At 38.9% G+C, this 20704-nt stretch overlaps 1 protein-coding gene across 3 annotated transcripts in view; it reads right to left on the reverse strand.

Moving 5' to 3' along the window:
• Positions 1-20704, reverse strand: part of TMCC1 (transmembrane and coiled-coil domain family 1) — a 243805-nt gene that overhangs the window by 17578 nt on the left and 205523 nt on the right. For all 3 annotated transcript variants that reach the window (XM_047838531.1, XM_047838522.1, XM_047838538.1), the window contains one exon: positions 6957-7891. In XM_047838531.1, coding sequence (XP_047694487.1) covers positions 6957-7891 — 935 coding nt within the window. The remainder of the gene's footprint in view (positions 1-6956; positions 7892-20704) is intronic.

Here is a 20704-nt window from a genome sequence, read left to right on the forward strand (position 1 = left end):
GGTTTGAGTTCAACTATTAGCAAACAGAAAGCCTTAAGACTGTAAGATCTTTTTAAAATGTAGGTTATGTCATATTTTGGCAGATGAAATCCACTTCCCCCTGAAGTAAAATCTGCTCTATTTACAAAATATAAAAAAACACATGTAGATTGTGTTGTAGGTAAACAATAAATAATAATATATAAATTGATAAAGTATTTCAGCCATTGGATTAGTACACACAGTAGTCATCTTCTTAGATCAAAGATAACCTGGTGCTCTTTTGGGTCAAATTCCTGATGAATGAGGAACTGGATGAGTGTCAGGCTGGGAATGCTTCACCTAGTGCATCACTCTTTGGGTGTGGCTCAAAAGTTCAGAGCCATCTCTGAGAGCTAGTGGTGCTTCTCTAGTTGGGCAACAGGTCACTAGGACAGGATGGCTGAAAATCTTGTAGAGCAGGTATTAAGAGAAACAGGAAGAACGAGGTCCCGGTGCTAACACCAACAGGGACCTGAGGTAGCTGCTGCCAGTGTTTGACCAGAAAAGAGACACATAGGTAGGGTAAGGGTATGACCTGTAGTGGCAACTTGAATACATTCGTGGCTGAATTAGGGAAAGTAGATGTCTTGTCCTTACTTTTTGTTACCTCATTTGTGTTGAAGCCTGAAAAGAGGGTAGGGAACACTGAACTAGTCTTTAGTTGGAAAGTAAAAAGCATAGAATTAGTCCCCCAAACTTTCAGGGTAGGCAGTGCATTATCTTAAAGACAAGAAACAGCAGATGCCTAAAGCATATAGGGAATAAATATAAAAGCTGGTGGGGCGGGGGCGGAGGTGGGTTTCTAGGCAATTTGGAAACTTGGTAATGACAGCTTTCCAACATCCTGGCACACCACAGACTATACTAGGTGCTTCCACATACATTATCTCCTTTAATAATCTCAACAACCATGTACAATAGATATCATTACCTTGTTTTTATAGAGAAAACTAAGTCTCAGATGAGTTACATACTGTCACACAGCTAACTAGTGTCAGAACTGGCAAGTGAATTCAGGCTTGTCCAACCTCAATTAATTACTGAAGTAAAATAATTTTTCCCTCCCTCTCTTCCTCTCTCCTTCCCTCCTATTCTTCCTCTATGACCTCTTCAGTGGCTAAACTGGGAAGAGCAGCACGTCTGTAAATCTCTTTTATGGAAGGTCTTATTCTTCATAAGGACATATTTTAATTGGGATTTTTTTCTTTATAATAGCTAATTTGATCCAAAATTCTCAGTTTCAATTTCAACTTACTGTTCAAACCTAGTCTACATATACTCTGGAGACTCTCAGATCAATTTACAGTTGATATTGAGCTAACACCTGGAATAATGGAGCTAAAATCGGTGTCTCTGGTCGTATCTTTCTCATGTCTAGTGATGGTAAAATGAAATTATATTTAACTGACCATTTGTTTAGTTAAAACTCCAATGGCCTGTGCTAATTGGGTTAGCCTAGCTACCCATGGTTCCACTGCATGTGATGACTGCTCACGGCGACTGCCTTCTTCTGTATTTTTGCTCTTATGATTCAGGGCAATTTAAAATATCCCTGGGCTTAATACAAAGAGTCTAAGAAGCCAGTTTCCAAAGGACAGTAATCCTCTTAAAATAGAAGCTTTCAAAATGGTATTACTGCTTGTGAACACGAGAAGGGTTTTTAGCCTGCCCTACATGACACTGCCATATACTGGTAGTAGCTGAGTAGGGTTGCAGGCCAGATCTCCTAAGGAAAAAACTACAAAAGGAACCTGTAAAACTGTCAATGAATGGTTTCCTGGTTCTCCCCTATTTTCAATGCATTTTGCCACGGATCAACTTTTTCCTATGGTGGCTTATTAATATATTACATCCACCAGGGGAACAGAGCTAGTCTTCCAGTTTTTAGCAGAGTAAAATATACGTTAAGCCATTTTAATGTGTGACCCGGCAAAAGTCACTTTATCTTTCTGGGTCTCAGTGTAGTCATGTATAAAATGAGATTAAACTAGATATCTAAGGGCCCCTTCTATTTCTGAAGTACTACATGAACCCAGGTTCCACTAACAAACCTGTGATAATACTTTAATGGGATGCACAGGCTATGTGGACAAGAAGAATCTGAAGTTAGTGTAATTCCATCACCAAAAAAAATGTCTAAACCTTGTATCCTACTTTCCCAAAATATATGCTCTCACTCATATCTGAGAGCCCAATGCAAAGCTCAAAGACTAAACACCTAATTCCTGATCAAAGGTTGATGCGGAGTTCATATCTAAGCTTTGTTACAGTAGCTTCCTGGGCTGAGTGCATGTGGGTGCTGAAGACATAGTCAGCATGGCATAGTTATGTGGGTGAAAAGAGAGAGACTGTACTCCACAGGCGTTTGAATGTTTTTGATTATTTCACAGTAAGTAGATGGCCTTGGGTAAAAATCTCAACTTGGCGCTATTCACAGGTAGAGAGCAATGGGAAGCAATTAAGTGAGTGACAATACTGAGAAGGGACTCTGCAAAGGAGGAAATAAGGATGGAAGTGAAAGTTTCCTTAGGCAGGTTTCCCCTATTATCTACACTGCTGTAGAAAACTTTGAAGAGCTTTTGTATTCACAGAATTTTATAAAATGTGTTAGAAACAGTGACTCAGCTTTTAGTGAAACACACACTTTGACCTGGAAAAGGCCCCCCATACCCGATGCAGTCAATGCTTCCTAGAGCTAGACTATAGGCTAGTCTTTTAATCATATAGGATTCAGGGTGAGCTTGGGGAAAAAAAGAAATTGTCCTGGAATGAAAACAAGCACTGGCTTTGGAGTCAAGTAAAACTGGGCATGATTCCTGGCTTTACCACTTAGTGAGTAACCTTTTGGCAAAATTTAAAACTCCACTGGGCCTCACTTTCCTCATCTATAAAATGAGGATAATACAACGCACCTGAAGGGCTATTGTGAAGATTAGCAAATATATATAAACCATCTGCCATTATGTACACCATAGGAATTCAGTAAATGCCGTCAGTGACAGTGTATTCCTCCTCATTTAAGTAACAAGCAACAACTGTACAAGGCCTCCCTCCTGTCAACTCATATATGAATAAAATAAAATATAGAAAATAAACAGAAATGCATCTAGTGCAGCCATGTACACTTTAACTGGTCACAGAAGAGTCCCTTGGGGGGGCAGGGAGGAAGAGTCCCTTACGTCCATCCCTAGATAGCCTACTTCCTTCCTAGATAAAAAGCCAAACCTACATACAACAGAGCTGAAGTAGAAATTAGTAAAGACAGGCTGTTGCAGGCAGCTCAGTAATAATGTAGAGATACGGAAAGGAAAAAAAAATTTTTTTTTATAAGAAGTAGACGAAAGAACTTTAAAGAGCAAGCTGTCTAGGACTACTTACTGCAGAGGCACATAACCCTACCACTCTCACTGACCTGAGAGTATCACAGAGCTAGAACACTACTGTTCTAGCTATTTCCAATCAAGTTAAGGTTCGGTGTGTTATTCTGTTAAAAGAAGGTAGAAAAATTCTCCCCAAATGCTTAAAACATGAAAAGTTTTGATGCTTAAGAATAAGCTTCAATGTGTGGGGAAAATTGACCTACCAGAAATAGTTCAAAGATCAACAAAATTAAGTGTACTTACTGGTTAAAAACATGTAACAGAGGAGAAAATTTTAACTGCTCTATACATGGAAATAGTGGTGCAACAAAATAGTTGAGTGAAACAGTTGTGACATTTCTGTTGCCTTTCCCTGGGGAAAAAAACAGGCTTTCTTTCTTCAAGATTCTGTTCTAAGGGATGCCTGGGTGGCTCAGTCGGGTAAGCATCTGACTCTTGGTTTCAGCTCAGGTCATGATCTCACAGTTCATGAGTTCAAGCCCCACATCAGGCTCTGTGCTGACAGTGAGGAGCCTGCTTTAGATTATCTCTCTCTCCCTCTTTCTCTGCCCCCCCCTTCTGCTCATGATCTCTCAAAATAAATAAACTTTAAATTAAAAACAATTAATGAAACATACCATTCATTTGTTTATATTCATTTAATCTTCCCTTTATATATATATATATACATACACATATGTATATACATACATACATATGCATATATATATACATACATACAGTATATATGTATGTATATATATACATTGTGTGTGTGTGTGTGTGTGTGTGTGTATGTGTGTGTGTGTATGGATTCTGTTTTAAGGAAAGACCATTCTAAAGCTGAAGTGATATGACAAAAGTCAGATTATACATTATACTATGTCTTCCCCTGGCCCTCCAAGTTTTACCTCTGGTTTTGAAAATTCTTAAGTTTTCTTTATGCTCTCTTTATTCCATAAAACTAATCACTTACTAACTACAGAGAACCCAAAGTGCAATGAAAGAAATGCACTTCTCATTACCTCACAAGTGGTTTGGACTTGATTCTTACAATGAGGTGATAATGACCAGGTAAAGTTTTGTCCTGTCTGAATTATTTATTTACTTTTTTAAAACATTTTTTTTTTAATTTTTTTTTTTCAACGTTTATTTATTTTTGGGACAGAGAGAGACAGAGCATGAACGGGGGACGGGCAGAGAGAGAGGGAGACACAGAATCGGAAACAGGCTCCAGGCTCCGAGCCATCCGCCCAGAGCCCGACGCGGGGCTCGAACTCACAGACCGCGAGATCGTGACCTGGCTGAAGTCGGACGCCTAACCGACTGCGCCACCCAGGCGCCCCTAAAACATTTTTTTAAAAGTTTATTTATTTATTTTGAGAAAGATAGAGAACAAGCAGGGGAGGGGCAGAGAGAGAGGGAGACAGAGGATCTGAAGCAAGCTCTATGCTGACTGCAGAGAGCCTGATGTTGGGCTTGAAACCAAGAACTGTGAGATCATGACCTGAGCCACCCAGGTGCCCTTGAATTATTTTAAATGGATACAAAACTGGGCCTTGGGAGACCTGTTTTTCCTCTCTGATTTTCTCAAATTGGCCTACATCTGACTTGAAGACATAACAAGCTCTGTATGACTTTTAAGCTCTGAAAGAATTTAAAACCAGGAATGTTTAACCATCTGTTCAAAATAAAGGGATCAAAGCAGGCAACTGTGTTTTTGAGCAACTGACTGTGGGATGCCCAGGTCTCAATGTTCAGAGGGGTCTATTTTATTTTGTTTAAAGTTTATTTATTTTGAGAGACAGAGACAGTGTGAGTGGGGGAGGGGCAGAGAGCAAGGGAGAGAGAGAGAATCCCAAGCAGGTTCTGCGCTGTCACAGCAGAGTCCAACTCGGGACTCAGACTCACAAAACTATGAGATTATGACCTGAGCAGAAACCTAGATTTGGGGAGCCACCCAGGCGCCCCAGAGGGATCTATTTCAATAGCAGCAGTAGCAACTGCCACCTAACATCAATCAAGCACTCAGGGGACCAGGCACTGAGTTATGTGCTTTACATAAATTTTTCCATTTAAATGTCACAATAAGCATATGAAAGGCTGTTATTACTCCTATGTTACAGATGAAGAAACCAAGACTGAGAACTTTAGAAACTTGCCCAGTTTTCAAGGTTAGCGTTTCACACTGTATAAGAGATCAGGTGTTTTATTTTTAGAGTATATTTGATTGTTAGACTGCTCACTTTAGATATTGTCTTTTAAGTATACGAAAGAATATATAAAACACAAATAATAGTAATATACTTGCTTTTAGAACTTTATTTCTCTCTCCCACACTCACCTTTCTTCTCCCTTAAAGTCTCAAGTTAGAAGTCAAGGACAGAAGAGCAAAGATAAGAGGCAGGACTGAATTACTGAATAGTATTTTTACCACCTGAAACCACCCTCAGCTGTAACTCCTCTCAGAGCTAAGTGATGCACATGAACAATTTATTACAAGCCTTAAAATTTTCTCATAAAAGCAAACTTAAAAAAAAAACAAGAACAGAAAAACTTTTTTTTTTTTTTTTTTAAGAGGTGAAATGGACCTTAAGAGATCGTCTGTTCAACCCTTGGTATTAGAGTGGAAGAAATGAGGATTCTCTTGAGTTAGTATCTGGGATAGAACCAAAACTCAGGTCTTTCAAGACCTCCCCTGACCTGTGGCTTCTGTAAGACTGGCCCTTAATCTGTATCAATGAGGTGGCCTGTCTCTGCCTGACAGACTTTGGATCTGAATGAGTACTCCATGGGGGATATTTCTCTTTGCATGTGATGGAAACAAGGGGGAAAACACGTATTTAGAGAACTGAGAGTGGTCTAATATGAATATGGATTGCAATATGGAACAGAAGACCAGCTTTTACCTTTAGCACAGATTATGACTCGAAGCAGTTAGCCCTTTGAGAATTCGCTAACTACTGTAGAACCGTTTCATGTTTAAGTCCACACCCATTCAAACACTTGCCAATTCATAACAAAGGTAATGGACGTTGTTTATCTGGATATATTTTCAGTCTACTCTCTCCACACCAAATGCTTACATAAGTGCATTTAAGGCCAAATATCTACAATGTTCATTACATTTTAGGCAGGCTATATCTTAGATTTTTCTTAGATTTCTTAGAGTTCAGAGGGTTGTAGACCTTTTGAATTCAATGTAGTACAATTGTAGGTTGCAATGATTTGTGGTTCTGTGATTATAAATAGGTGAAATGTCTTAGAAAGTGCAGGCTTCATGTGAAAGTCCTAAACTGGAACAGAATACTAGAGAGCTACAGTAATTGTCATGCTCTGACCAAAATGCTTCATTGGTGTATGATCTTAGGAGTCATTTAACTTTGCTGTGTCTCTATTTTGCTCTCATAGGAACTATGTGGATGCCATAGGACATATCTAAAGTGCTCTGGACACTACAAAAAAAAAAAAAAAAAAGGACACCCTTCTCAGACCTTTTAAAGCCACTTCCCCATATCCAAAGGGAGGGGAACTGCAAACAGAAATAATTTAGGATTTTAATGCCATATAACTTACCTATATCGCTCCTCCTGTAAGGCCTGCATTATTAATGAATAGTCTCTCTGATAATGTTCCTTGAGGGTCTCAAAGGATTCCTCCAGTCTGGCCTGGGTTTCCCGGATCTCCTGGATCTCATGTAGTAGTGCATCAAATCCTGAGCTCTGCATGTCCAGAGTGTTTGTTTTGGAGCTGGATGCTCCTACAGCAATGCCTCCAGTGGTGCTATTGGCTCCCACTGAGCCTGAAGTGGCACTAGAACAATCTTCCTCACTACCATATTTTGGGCTTGATTGAAAGTTTGAAATCACCCCCAAAGCCTTCCCCCCATCATCCACTTGCCCTTCCTCTAAAGAGTCCTTCAGGTTAGGGATGTTGTCTGCACTGCCAAATTTATTCCGGATTAGTGAAGCAATCTCTCTGGGTTTTGAGACTACGGCCCCTGCTGCTGAATGGGTTGCCTGGGAGAAGCTAGAAAGTCCACCTTTGACACTGTCCACCACACCTTCACTGAAGCCAGTCACCTTTGCTCCCACATCCTTTAGACCCTGGTGCATGTCCCTGAAGACATCCTTCGGCTGCCGGGGAATCCCATTCTGCTCCACCTCTCGGAGCTTCCTGTGGTAGTGCTCAAGCTTCTTTTGTAGCTGGAGGATGGTTTGGGCAGATTTCTGGTTCTTCTTCTCAAAGACCTGCTTGATGCGGGCAGCCTGCTGCTTGTCTGCACTGTTGGCAAGCTTCAAGTACTCAGCAACGTTGTCATCCCGGGCTGTTTGTGCAATCTTGATCTGTTCTGTGAGCTTCAGGATCTTCTGCTGCAGATGAGCAATAGCAGCCTTTGTGCGCTGAGGGTCCGGTGTTCCATCCACAGAGTCTGTGTGGATACTGCCATCAGTGCTGGAGGCCACTGCACTGGAAGTCTGGGCGAGGCTGCTTACTTCCAAACGCTCAATCTAGTGTAAAAATAAGAAGTGGATGTTAGAAGGAGCCCAAGAGGACTACCTCTCCGGAATCAATGGGCCAAATGTATTGAAAATTTACATACTCCCAGATCTCAGCACAGATAGTTGACCAAAGTCCTCCTGTCCTATACAAGCCCCATCTCCCTCTTGGGTACTGTCCTTATACAAGTATACTTTGCTTTACACAAAACAGACATATGAAAAAAGATATGCACAAGATGTAAACTGGGGGTGTCTTCCTTTGTTAGAGAATTTATCACAATATTCAAAGCTCCCCTAGTGGATTTAAAGCATGATTTAATTTACATTCTCCACACATACTTTTGTGAAACAAGGTACATCTGCATTTCAATTTAATTATATGAAAAGCATTTTAGTATTCAGACATCACTAATTCCAATCCACGCTCTCAGATTATGGTCATCCAAAATGCTGGTGACAACAGGTATTTTACTGGCTAGATATAAAAGTCCTATTTATCACAGTGTCTTTTTATCCAAAGTATGTCAAGGTGATGGACTTATTCTCTCTATTCTGATAGGGGCCCTCAATTGGTAGCTGGAAACAGGTGGTGGTAAGAAAGAGAAGTTACTACCGAAAGTGCCAAGGATAAATGTGGTATCCTGTTAGAGTTAAAATCCCAGATCACAAGTAACTGTGATAAACTTGGGCAAGAGAAAGTGAATACTCAGGGAGAGGGACAGTGAGAGGTAAGAAATTAATCAAGTCAACAACTAAGTTCAGGTCTTCTGGAGTTCAAACTTTGTGAATTCTATCCAGTAAAAGGTTTTTTATTAGACAAGGGATTCCAAAACACACACAAAAACTAACCTTCATATGGGTGAGCAACCACTCAAAGGAGATAAAGAAGAGGCAAGCTGCTCAGATTTGAGAACTGAAACTATCCAATTTCAAAGCTGTTAGACAAAGCTGGGAGAGGTCAGGTTTCCCTAACTCAGGATATAAAAACAAAAACAAAACAAAACAAAAAACCTTGGGTGTGGCTTGTGGTACAGTAAAGTAGGGCTCATGCAAAAAGTCCTTAGAAATTGCTCTCTACTGAGCAGGAACAGAAATAAATAATAAAAGAACCATTTAGGGTAATAAAATTCCCAGTATGAGTGTCAAATTACAAATTACCATCTTGGAGGTTAACATCATAACCCTTTACTTGGTCCCTAGCCCTAATCTGTAACCAGCCAACAATTTGATAGAAAGAACTGTAGGCTACCCTCTTATACCAAATGTTAAATATTCGTGAAATGCTGATAATTAGCTTGTCAGTCTTTGTTTTATCTTGGTTATATCTCCTCAGTTTGCCATCTGAGCAGGAATTATGGTGCCCTAGAACTCTAAAAATATTAGCTCATTACTGGAAAGTTCATTACTGGAATTAATTTTTACTACTGATATGAATAAAAACTATTTCCTTTTTAGATGAACAAATGAGAAATAATGTGCATTTAAATAAAATCAAAAGATAATTTAAAACTGAAATGAATAGCAAAATGACATTATGTTCCCCTAAAAACAAAAATGTCCAGAATAGTTAGGGACTAGCAAATAATTATTTTGTGTAACTTCCTCCATCGGCCCCATTCATTTTTAGGTGCAAGCTAACGAGCAGTGAAAGGGCCAGAGGGAAGCAGCAGAAAGGAGAATGAGCCAGAGTCCCAGATAACCACGTTGAAAAAAGTTGAAAATGGAGCTTAGAAACTCTCTCTTCAGTTGCACAGGGTTTCCAACGCATGATTTTCTTTCTGAATGGGATTTCAGATCCCATAACTATAGTACGTAATAGACTCTGATTGTGTACTTATGTTTAATAGCTTAAATCTACCACAGGAAAAGGAAAGCAAATATGAAATACCACTGACCCAAGACTACAAGCTTATGCATTGTCTAGTTTTCTTAGGTTCTTTGTTATCGGAATATCACCTCACATGTAGTCTCTTGTGTAAAGAAGTGCAGGTACAGAAAACAAGTTTAACTATTACTCAGGGAGGATAAATATTGATCATACTGGTGAAAATATGGCTTTGGGAATAAAATCAAGGTTTTATTATATCTCTAAATTTGAAAAAAAAACACAGTAACATTTCAATATAATTATTTATAAAATAGATCACAGTTTGGTTGTGATTTTATTTCCCTACACAATAACTAAAGATGTAGACCAGACTCTTTAATCTGACTTCTGTCCTGAGCTGTCTGGGGCCACACTGTATCTTTCCAGTATATGACTCCCACTCAGAATCATCAATATGCCTGTAAGAGTGTATCTGACAGAACCTACTGTCCTCAGCCTTCAAAGAAAACTAACCCCACAGCTTCTGCAGGAGGGAAGCATAACAGTTGAAAGTATGAATCACTCAATTACTCAGTAACTCTTCCCAATATTGGCAGGCACTATCCTTAAAAAGGAAGGAGAGAGAAGAGGGAGAAATTGTGACAGGTGGAGAGGGGAAAAAAGAGGGGAGAAGAGAAGAGGAATGGAGAAGGAAAGAAAAAGATAAGCTGAACTATAGATTTACAGGACAGGGGGTGTGAGTACTCTCTTAGTATCTTTTGAGCTATGAACAAAAGCCCTCAGAGGTAAGAGTACTTAGCTGGGAGTCACAAAGGCACCAACTGAAAAAGTGGTTCTCTTTTTCAAAAGCCTTTGCTGGCATATCAGGTATCCATATATAACAACATAAAATTAGATTCCACCTCATTCCAGACAGACAATTAAAATGCAAATGTGAAAAGCAAATTCTATTTTTTAATTTTTATTTTTTTAATGTTTATTTATTTTGAGAGAGAGTGCATGTGGGAGCATGAGTGGGGGAGGGGCAGAGAGAGAGGGAGAGAAAGAAAATCCCAAGCAGGCTCCGCGCTGTCAGCACAGAGCCCAACATGGGCTCACTCTCACAAACTCTGAGATAATGACCTGAGCTGAAATCAAGAGTCAGATGCTTAACCAACTGAGCCACTCAGGTGTCTCTAAAAGCAAATTTTAAACCTTTGAGTAGGCGGTATTGGAAAATAGGGAAGGACTTTCTTAAACATACATGAAAAGACACAAATCAGAAAAACAAAGTTATTTAATTTGGCTACATTTAGTATAGTAGTGAAGCATGGTTTCTGGCATAAAACTGCTTGGGTTCAAATCCAGCTTTGTTTGCTACTTACTACTCATGTGACCTGGGGCAAGTTGCTTAAACTCTGCATCTATTTCATCAACTGTAAAATGGGAATAATACTAAGGCCCACTTCAGAAGACTGTTTTGAGAAGGAAATGGGTAAATAAACATAAAAGCGCTCAAAAACAGTCCTGGACACAGAGTAAACAGTTACTACTGGCTATTATTTTTTCTATCATTCTAAGTAGTTCTTTTAAAAAATTCAAGTATTAAAAGATTCTAGAATATACTTCCTTTTAAGATCTTTCACATTTCAGGCATGATCATGGAATATACAGAGTCTGAACCACAGGAATAATGTAATTCAGGGTACTACAGTACAAATAATAGTCATCTTTCTTGACTGTTGGTCTTGTGGCTAGGCAGCTGGCTACCTAATCTTGCAAAGCTCACAACAGGCCTATAAAGTAGACAACGTTATTACTAATTTACAAATGAAGTGACTGTGAGGTACTTCTTATTACCTTATCAAGTGGCAAGATTATTTATTCAATAGGGCTTCATGTGACCATAGGCTGAAGGGCTTTCATGAGTGATCATACCTACCAGTGTAGCAAGTCCTGGACACTTATGGCTGGGGACAGTATTAATTTGTACAGAGAAAATCTAGGAGCAAAAACCAGTCTGTTAAATTTATTTTGACTACTTATTGGAAGCTGGGCAAAGTGCTACACAGCTAGAGGTATGGTGAAAGGCTACAATTCATGATCTTACTGTTGCTATAACAAATAGATATGCTGCTTTGTTTGCACTTTGTTTCTTACTATTAAGGCATTTGCCAGGGCGCCTGGGTTGGTTAAGCATCAGACTTGATTTTAGCTTAGGTCACGATCTAGCAATTCGTGGGATTGAGCCCTGCATTGGGATCTGTGCTGACAGTATGGAGCCTGCTTGAAATTCTCTCTTTCCCTCTCTCTCTGCCCCTGCCCTGCTCATGCTGTCTCTCTCTTAAAAATAAACATTAAAAAAAAAAAAGAATTCATTTGCTAGGGGGTGCCTGGCTGGCCCAGTCAGTAAGCCATATGACTCTTGATCCCAGGGCTGTGGGTGTGAGCCCATGCTGCGTGTAGAGATTACTTAAAAATAAAATCTTAAAAAAATTAATTTGCCACACTTAAATGATCTTTTAACAGATTTTAGTTAATTGATCCGAAAACAGTTCAAGAGAAAATTTAAACAGTGATGCCTCAAAAGACCAATTAGTCAGGGGCAGAGTAGAGCTATCTTGGGGAGAATATTTGATAAAAGTTTTATAATGGCTTGCAATATTCATTTGCAAATACATTACAGATCTATCTACTTTCTCTGAGTATATGGAAGTGTCAGAATATGGGAGCACCCAGCTTTGAGAACAATCATGTATGAAGGAACATGGTGGAAAGAGCAAGGAGTAGAAAGACCTAGGTTCACACCTGGCTTTGCCACCTTACTAGCTAGGTGTCTTTGGGCTACCTACTTGTTCTCTTTGAGTCTAAGTTTTCTTATCTATTCAATGGGGTTATCATTCTCTCGTGAGATTATCTGAAAAAATGTTAAATATATGTGAAATCAGATTATGCCTGCCAAACATCGTGAGCATTCAAAAAGTTACCTTTTTCTATTCCTTACCTGGTTCATTACTCAAAGGTACATATTTGTAACTAGAAAAGATTCAGAAATCCCTGACTTGACATCACTGCCTTCAATAAAAGCCAACAGCCCCATCCTGTCTACTTAGCGGAATGAAGTCTTTATAGACTTCATAGACTTTATATCTGTGCTTTATAGAATACTGGCTCTCTTTCAGGAAATTTCTGCACACTACATAATCAACATCATTTCTGAGAAAATTAAGCAGGTATTTTAGAGTAAAAGAAGAAGGGTGGGAAGTGGAGAAGTCTTTGTAATTAATCTGAAAACAAATAGAATCTGGACTATTTTGGTTTTTCCGAAAGTGGATCTTTTCCAAGGCCGATTTCATCGAATGGGTTGTGCAGTGTAGCCTTTGCAAATTGAATACTTAGGCACCTGCAGATGCAGCTCCATTATTCTTCCAAAATTTTTCTCACAGGTATTGGGGCCACGGCTCTGACCCAAAACTGGAGTGTGTGGCTCAATTCAAGTGCACTTATATTTAGTGGGGGCAACAGGATAGAATATTGGATTGTTGAGAGACTACCCCGCACCCCAAATCCAATATAAACTGTAATCCCTAGAGATTTATAATCTTGGTCTTAAGAACCAGACAGAAATCGATCTTCTAATCAATGATAAACACAAAGATACTCTGGTTCATCATATAAATTTTTCTTTTTCTGCCAGGCAGGTTGTGTTGAGAAGGTACAACAGAGGAAAGAGTCCTGCCTTAGGAGCTATTGAATTCTGTATCATTATCTCCTGGAGGCTTGCCTTTGCCAACACCCCCAACACCTTATCCTTAACAAAAAGAAAAGAAACCTCAAGTCAATTAGCACTTTGTGCAGCAAGTATATATTTATTACGGGAAGACTTTTCACCTCTCTCCAGCGTCTCACTGTAGAAATGACATGCCCTTCCCTTCTCACAGTAAGCACAACTCTGTTGAGCAATTCTGACTGACATTTAGTCTGCTGTGCAATGAAGAGGAAATCTCAAGTGGGAGTAGTAGAAAATAAAAATGAACTAAAGTTCCACCAAACCCATAGCCAGCAAGCTTTTTCTCTAAGCGTTCCATTTTTACCTTGGAGCTAAAATCAAGATTCAACTTACAGCCTTAAAAACAGGCCTTTTTACCTGTCACAAAGTTTTTTTTCTCACTTGATAAATAATCCTTGTACACAATGGAGTTTTTCCTGTAAGTTCTAGGGATCACTTTTTCATATTTTTATACAGAACTTTGGTTATATGGAATAGTCCTAGGTTCTACAGAGATGTGTCTAGACTACCACAGAGGGGAATAGTGGAAGCAAGTGAGTAGGGTTCCTGGAACCGATTACCACTGCTTTCATCTATGTTATATGGGTATTCTGGGAAAAGTTTGCTTAGAAAAATAAAATAATGTTTTACTGCTTAATACTCATGATAATAATCCTGGCCACTTCTAAAGTTGGTACTGTAGTTTAGTTTGTCCCAAACTTCCTTTTTGTGCATTAAGAACCACTTAAGGCCCTATGCGCTTTTTTACAACCAGCACTTTTTAGATCCTTTTTCTATAAATAACGAAGTTTTAAAGTAACTTCATGGGGAATACCGTGTATGTGACAATGAGTAGAGGACATGCTCACTGAAATGTGAAGTCTGGTGGAGTTTGCACACTAGTTTTGTGGCTAAGGATCCTACTACGTGCCTCAGCAAATGACAAAAAAAAAAAACAACTGTATCATGGTTCACTTGAAAACAATGGAAACCTTAAATTTAAATCCACATAGGCTTAGGATCACACCTGTATAATCTGGTTCTTCTGACATGGCATGCTGTTTCACACCTCTGGGCTTCTGGCCATATAGTCGAGGGCATGTTCTTTCCTTTTCTGGCTAACTTCTATTCATCCTTCAAGAACCACTTCAGATGTAACCTCTTCCAGGACATCTTTCCCAACAAACTCCCTCTCCCAGCTGGATTAATGGCTTTCTTCATATTCCCATGTACCTATACATATACTTCTCTCAATGTCCTTATCACATTATGTTGAAATGATCGGGTGGCTTGCTTCTACTGACCTAAGTTCCTGAGGCCAGGAAACAAGTTATATTCATCTTTGTACCCCAAGAAGCTAACACAATTTTTTGTGCAAAAATATCTAGGAAATGTTTAATATAAATGCTCACCAGCACTGCCTTAACGTGCTTCTATCTCTCATATGTCATACAGTGACTAAGCTTATGTTACTACAAATGGAACAAATGCCAGGATTTTTGTAAGAAAAATAGTTTCCAATAGATGATACTCATCCCTCCAAGGCTGGTGAGGAAAAATCAACTGTGTTGAATATCAATTTTAGGTTATTAACATCCTATCTGGTCTACCCTGCTCTAACCCAACTGCAAAATATCCATTACAGGATCTAGGATTGCTGCTCAGAATTGCTATGTCACAGGAGCACTGGTTTCCTGGCTTACGTGAAAGGCATCACTGAGGATTAGCACTGCCAGGCCTGATGTTTGGACTTAATAGATTCATATAAGCCTGGTCAGATGATTTATTGTCATTTTAACAAAGCTTTGCAGAATGTTTCCTATGCACAGGGCCTATGTTAGGCAGTGGAAGTACCAAAAAAAACAAAGAAAACACACTTAAGGAGCCTGCAATCCTAGTAGTCAATAGTATGCTCCTTTGTGATGGTTAAATGTTATTTTTGTAAGTACAGGTGCTTTGAGCTCGGAAGGAACCTGAGAGGTCAAACAGTTAAGAAAATTTATTTTACAGGTGAGTAACAGATTGTGAGAGAAAGCTCTCTCCCCGATAACTAACAGAAAAAATAACATACACTGAAAGTGAGAGGTTCAACTTAACCAGGGGGTTTCAAGTTTCAGTTCATGTATGCCACTGGAAGTACCCAAACAGAGACTTCATGCCTGAATGTTAAAAATGTCACATGAGGATATACTGATTGACATTTGCTATAGATGATCCAAGTTTCCTTCTGAGATTATGATTTATTAAAAAGAAATAGTGACTTGGGCTATGGATTATTCAAAAACTATTCTCACAAGACTTCAGAATGATTAGTCTGAAGCACACAACTCGGCTAAGGCTAAAATTAGTTTCTATTTTCTGAGCATTCACTAGCCAGCAAAAGAAGAAGGTGACACAGAAATGTTTACACTGCTGAGGATTTAAAAATACATATAAAATCCATGTGTGGATTAGCCAATTTGTAAAACTTGCCACCAATGAGTTCCCCATTACAAGGTAATTCCCTACAAATACTTTTATAACACAAGTTTCCTTAAAACAAAAGATTTCTAAGTCTCAGCTTAATCCTATTTATTTCACTCATTTTTGATAAAATGCTAAAGCAATGGAAGACTGTGGAAAACCCCATAGGGTGTGTGATAACTGGGCTATCACTGAACTTTTCAGGCTTGTTCGGTAGCTTAAGGAATGGAGGCTCTAAGGAGGGGATGTCCAAACCACACATCCCCAATCCCATTTCAGGGCTTAAATACTCTTCTTTCTCTTAAAATGGTCTTAAATACCATTTATTTGTTGACGAGTTCCAAATGTCTGCCTTCAGCCCATACTGTGCTTAACTCTAGATCCAACTACCTACTTAATGTCTCTTCTTGGATGTCTAATGGTCATTTCAAATTTACTATGTACAAAACTGAATTCCTGATATCCCCAAAACCTGCTCTTCCTGCAGTCTTTCCCATCTCAGCCAATGGCTACTTCATTGATCCATATGCTCAGATCCAAAGCCTTGGAGTCAACTTTAAGTCCTCTTTCTCTCACATACTCTATCCAGTTAACAGCAACATTAATAATCATAGTTGCTAATACATAAAGTATTTACTATATGCCAGGCAAGGTTCTAAATCCTTTGTATGTTCAGTAAATTGTATAGTTCTTACAATGACACCACTATAGTTTAAAGCTAAGAAAACTAAAGCATAAAGCATAAATAATTTAAGTTGTTCAAGATCACAAAGTAAAGAAGGGGAAAAGCCAAATGTTTAAACCCAGACAGTCTGGTTCCAGGTCTAAGTTGTTACCCCCTATGTATATTACATTTCTCCAGCAAATGTTTTGGGCTCTACTTGCTAAAGAGACATAAAATCTCACCACATCTCACTGAATCTCCACTGCCACCACTCTGGTATAAGCCACAATTAACTCTCACCTGGACTATTGCAGTAAGTCTCTTAACTATCACTAGATTAATATTTTTATAATCAATAATCTGTACAGCAACTAGAGTGATCCTTTAAAAACATATCAGGTCATGGGACGCCTGGGTGGTTCAGTTGGGTACATGTCTGACTCTTGATTTCAGCTCAGGTCATGATCTCATGGTTCATGGAATTGAGCCCCGCATCAGGCTCTGCACTGAAAGACAGTATGGAGCTTGCTTGGGATTTTCTCCCTCTCTCTCTGTCTGCCCCTCCTCTGCTTACACGCGTGCACACATACTCTCTCTCTCTAAAACAAACAAACAAACAAAAAAAACACACATAAAAAAATATGAGGTCACAACAGTCTTTTACACCTAAAACTTTCCAGTGTTCCCTATGTGAGTCAGAGTTAAGGCCAAAGTCCTTACAATGGCCTGAACAACCATGACCTGGCACCTGCAGCACATCCATTACCTCCCTATCTGTATCTCCTACTATTCATCCCTTACTCCACTGCCACCAGCTACAATGGCCTCCTTGCTGTTTCTGGAATGTATCAGGCATGTACCTATTTCAAGGCTTTTCCATTTAGTGTTCCTCCTGCCCGTAATACTTTTCCCCACAAACCTGCGCAGCTTATTCCATCATCTCCTTTAAGTCTTTCCTCCACTGTCACCTTAGTGGCATCCCTTAGGTGTCTCTGACATCCTGTATGGATGCTGGTCCTTCCTATCTTGGCCAATTTTTTCACAGGTGATAAGCAATAGCAAGATTTCAGTTTTTCTGATAAAGTACAAATAAAGTAAAATTACATAATGAAAATGACTAGTTCAGGGACTTTGCATATGAATGGAAGACTAGTTCTCCGATGTATCTAGGTATCTGTAGGGTAAAATGTAGGGACAGCCTAGAGAAAATCAGGAGTACATAGATGGAGAAAGGATATCATGGTGCTATGATATTAAGGAAGAAGATTATACAAAAGATTGAGGTTTCCTACCATTTAATTCATTTTGCAACTATTCTTTGTTTTCCTTATGTAAAGCACTGAATAAAGGTGAATCCCTGCTCTCAAGAAACATATAATCCAGTCAGTGAGACATGAAAATGATCAACTAAAATACAGGTCCAATTAAGTAAATGATGTAGCAGATATGAAGGCAAAGTACTTCTTGAGCATAGGAAGGAGTCACGTATTCAGAAGGAAAAGGGAACAGAGGAGGATTCTTGGAGGAGGTAAAAAAAAAAAAATGAGCCTCGAAGGAAGAAGTTAGAAGTTTTTGATATAAAGAGAAGTGATAAAGGCGTTTCAAGATGACAACACAGTATGAACAAAGGCCCAGAAGAAGGAAATATAGTAGCTTCTTTAAGATAATTGAGTAGTTTGTGAGGTTATATAAATAGGTCTCTGGCAGGAGATGAGATCCCAAGGTAGGTCTAAATCACTGTTTTGCACTTTATTCCAACGGTACTTCCAAAGGCTTCTCAATGCTAATAGTAGCAAAATCTCCTTTGGAATCTATACTTATAGATCCAAAAACCTACTTGACTATATTAAAATATGCATGTCCAAAACCAAACACCACAATTCCTCCTACAAACCTGGTTTTCTTATGGTGTTCTCTATCTCTATCTCTCATCTGGTTATAAAACAAGGCCAAGCCAAGGCCAAACTAAACCAAACCAAAGTCCAGGAACCATTCCTGACATCTTCTGCCTTCTACCTATATCCAATTCAACACCAAGTCCTATCTATTTTACTTTCCAAATTTCCATCAAATTATAATACTCTCCCATCTATCTCTACCACCACCACCTTAGGACAAACTCTTGTTATCTCTTTCCTGGATCACTGACTAATCTACCTGAATTCAATCAGGCTTTCAGTTAAGCTGGAGAATTTTTTTTTTTTTAAAGTGGTGAGGCACCTGGCTGATTTAGTCTGTAGAACATGTGACTCTTAATCTCGGGGAAGTGAGTTTGAGCACCACATGACACAGATTTTTTTTTAAAATAAGTTCTAAATCACCAAATGCTTAAATTCTTTTATGTAGCTTACCACGACTTTTTTGGGGGGAGGGGCAGAAAGAGAGGGAGAGAGAGAATCCTAAGCAGGCTCTGCACTATTAGCAGATAGTGGGACTTGATGCTGGCTTGATCTCTTGAACCAGGAGATCATGACCTCATGAACCAGAAGATCATGACCTGAGCTGAAACCAAGATTCAAATGCTTAACTGACTGAGCCATCCAGGCAACCCCCACCTGCAGCTGCCAACTCTTAAAAGAACAAGTATCTGAATGTGGTCTATCAAGTCAGTCCTACATGATTTAAGCCCTGGATCTATTTCTCTAGCTTCATCTTACAGCATGCTTCCCCCACTCTAGTCAAACTGGTCTTTTTCAACCCCTGCAACTCATCCTTTCTTCTCACCACAGGGCCTTTACATATAGAATACTGCTTACTTGTCCTTTCTTCAACTCTCAGCCAGGAAGTTTGCTAGATGTTTGGGTATGTACTAACGAACAAAACAAAGCATCTCTGTTTTCTATGAGGCTTAACGTCTGAGTGGATAAGAATGGTAGAGATGAAATAACCAGTAATCAAATAATATAAATTATTGAGAAGTACTACAAAGAAGAAAAAAAAGGGTGCTATGAAAAAAGGAATAATGTAAGGGAGGGAAAACTACTTTAGATTGGGAAGTTATAGAAGAATTCTTTGAACAAGGACATTTGATCTGAGGTCTCAAAGACAGAAAAGGAAGTTATTACTTTAACCAGGTCATAAATGAGGAAAGGTATTATTACCGTTTCATGTGCCAAGAGAATACAGAATTTGGGATTTTATCATAATCAAGGTAAAGAAACAGTTAAGAAAGCAATTCCAAAAAAGAGAGAGAGAGAAAAAAAAAGGATTTGTCCTTCACTTCTTAGAATTCACTTGGTTAATAGTTGAGACATGTTACCAAAAAGTCTTAAGGAAGAAGAGGATGCTGAAGGAAGAAAAGATCAGTAAACAGGAAGGGGGCCACCTGCCCAGTAACCTAATGAAGTATATGGATAATTGTATTTACAAGGCTTATATAACCAATGAGTCAGCAAAAAGTCAGATGTCAATGGATCTCTTCTGTGCCCACTCTAAGCAGCTAGGAAACTTGGCTCTCTCTGCTGGAAAGAAGAGGGGCCCAAGAACAAGATCTCAGGTTAGGCTAATAAAACAATCAACATATCTTCCAGCAATACTTACCTAAGTTAGGATGAGGAAAAGTAAACCTTCAGACTTAGAAAAACCTAAGACATAGGATCCAACTTAAAGTAGATTAGAGCAAAGTGATTCTGGTAGGATTTCATAGATCTAATGCAACTCATTTCTTTAACTTGTCATGAAATGCTTGTTAAAGATTCCAAAATCAAGACCCCCAAATCTGTTTTAAAAAAAACCTCGATTTTAAAAAGCAAATGTCTTTATCATTATTGGGGTCCATAAATATTTAAGAGTTACTTTCTACAACTATCTTTTCTCTAACAAAGGCTAATATGTATGAATGATAACAGAAAAAGTTTTCATAATGACAGAATTGAGTCTGGCAAAGAAAAACATACAAAATAGAACATAAAGGGATTAAATTATAGTACAGACAACGAGATACAGCACTAACCACCACTTGATATTGAACAGCAACGATAATGAACCAAGACAAACACCCACCAACGCACTGCTATGAAAATAGCAGACTCCTCATCCTGCCTTCCTCCACCTCCATACTTATGTTCTCAGGCTATTACTGTTCCAGAGGCAACAACTCGGTAAGACCAGGGAGCTTTT

Source organism: Prionailurus viverrinus, chromosome A2 (genome assembly GCF_022837055.1).
Source record: "Prionailurus viverrinus isolate Anna chromosome A2, UM_Priviv_1.0, whole genome shotgun sequence".
In the NCBI taxonomy this organism is placed as follows: Eukaryota; Metazoa; Chordata; class Mammalia; order Carnivora; family Felidae; genus Prionailurus; species Prionailurus viverrinus.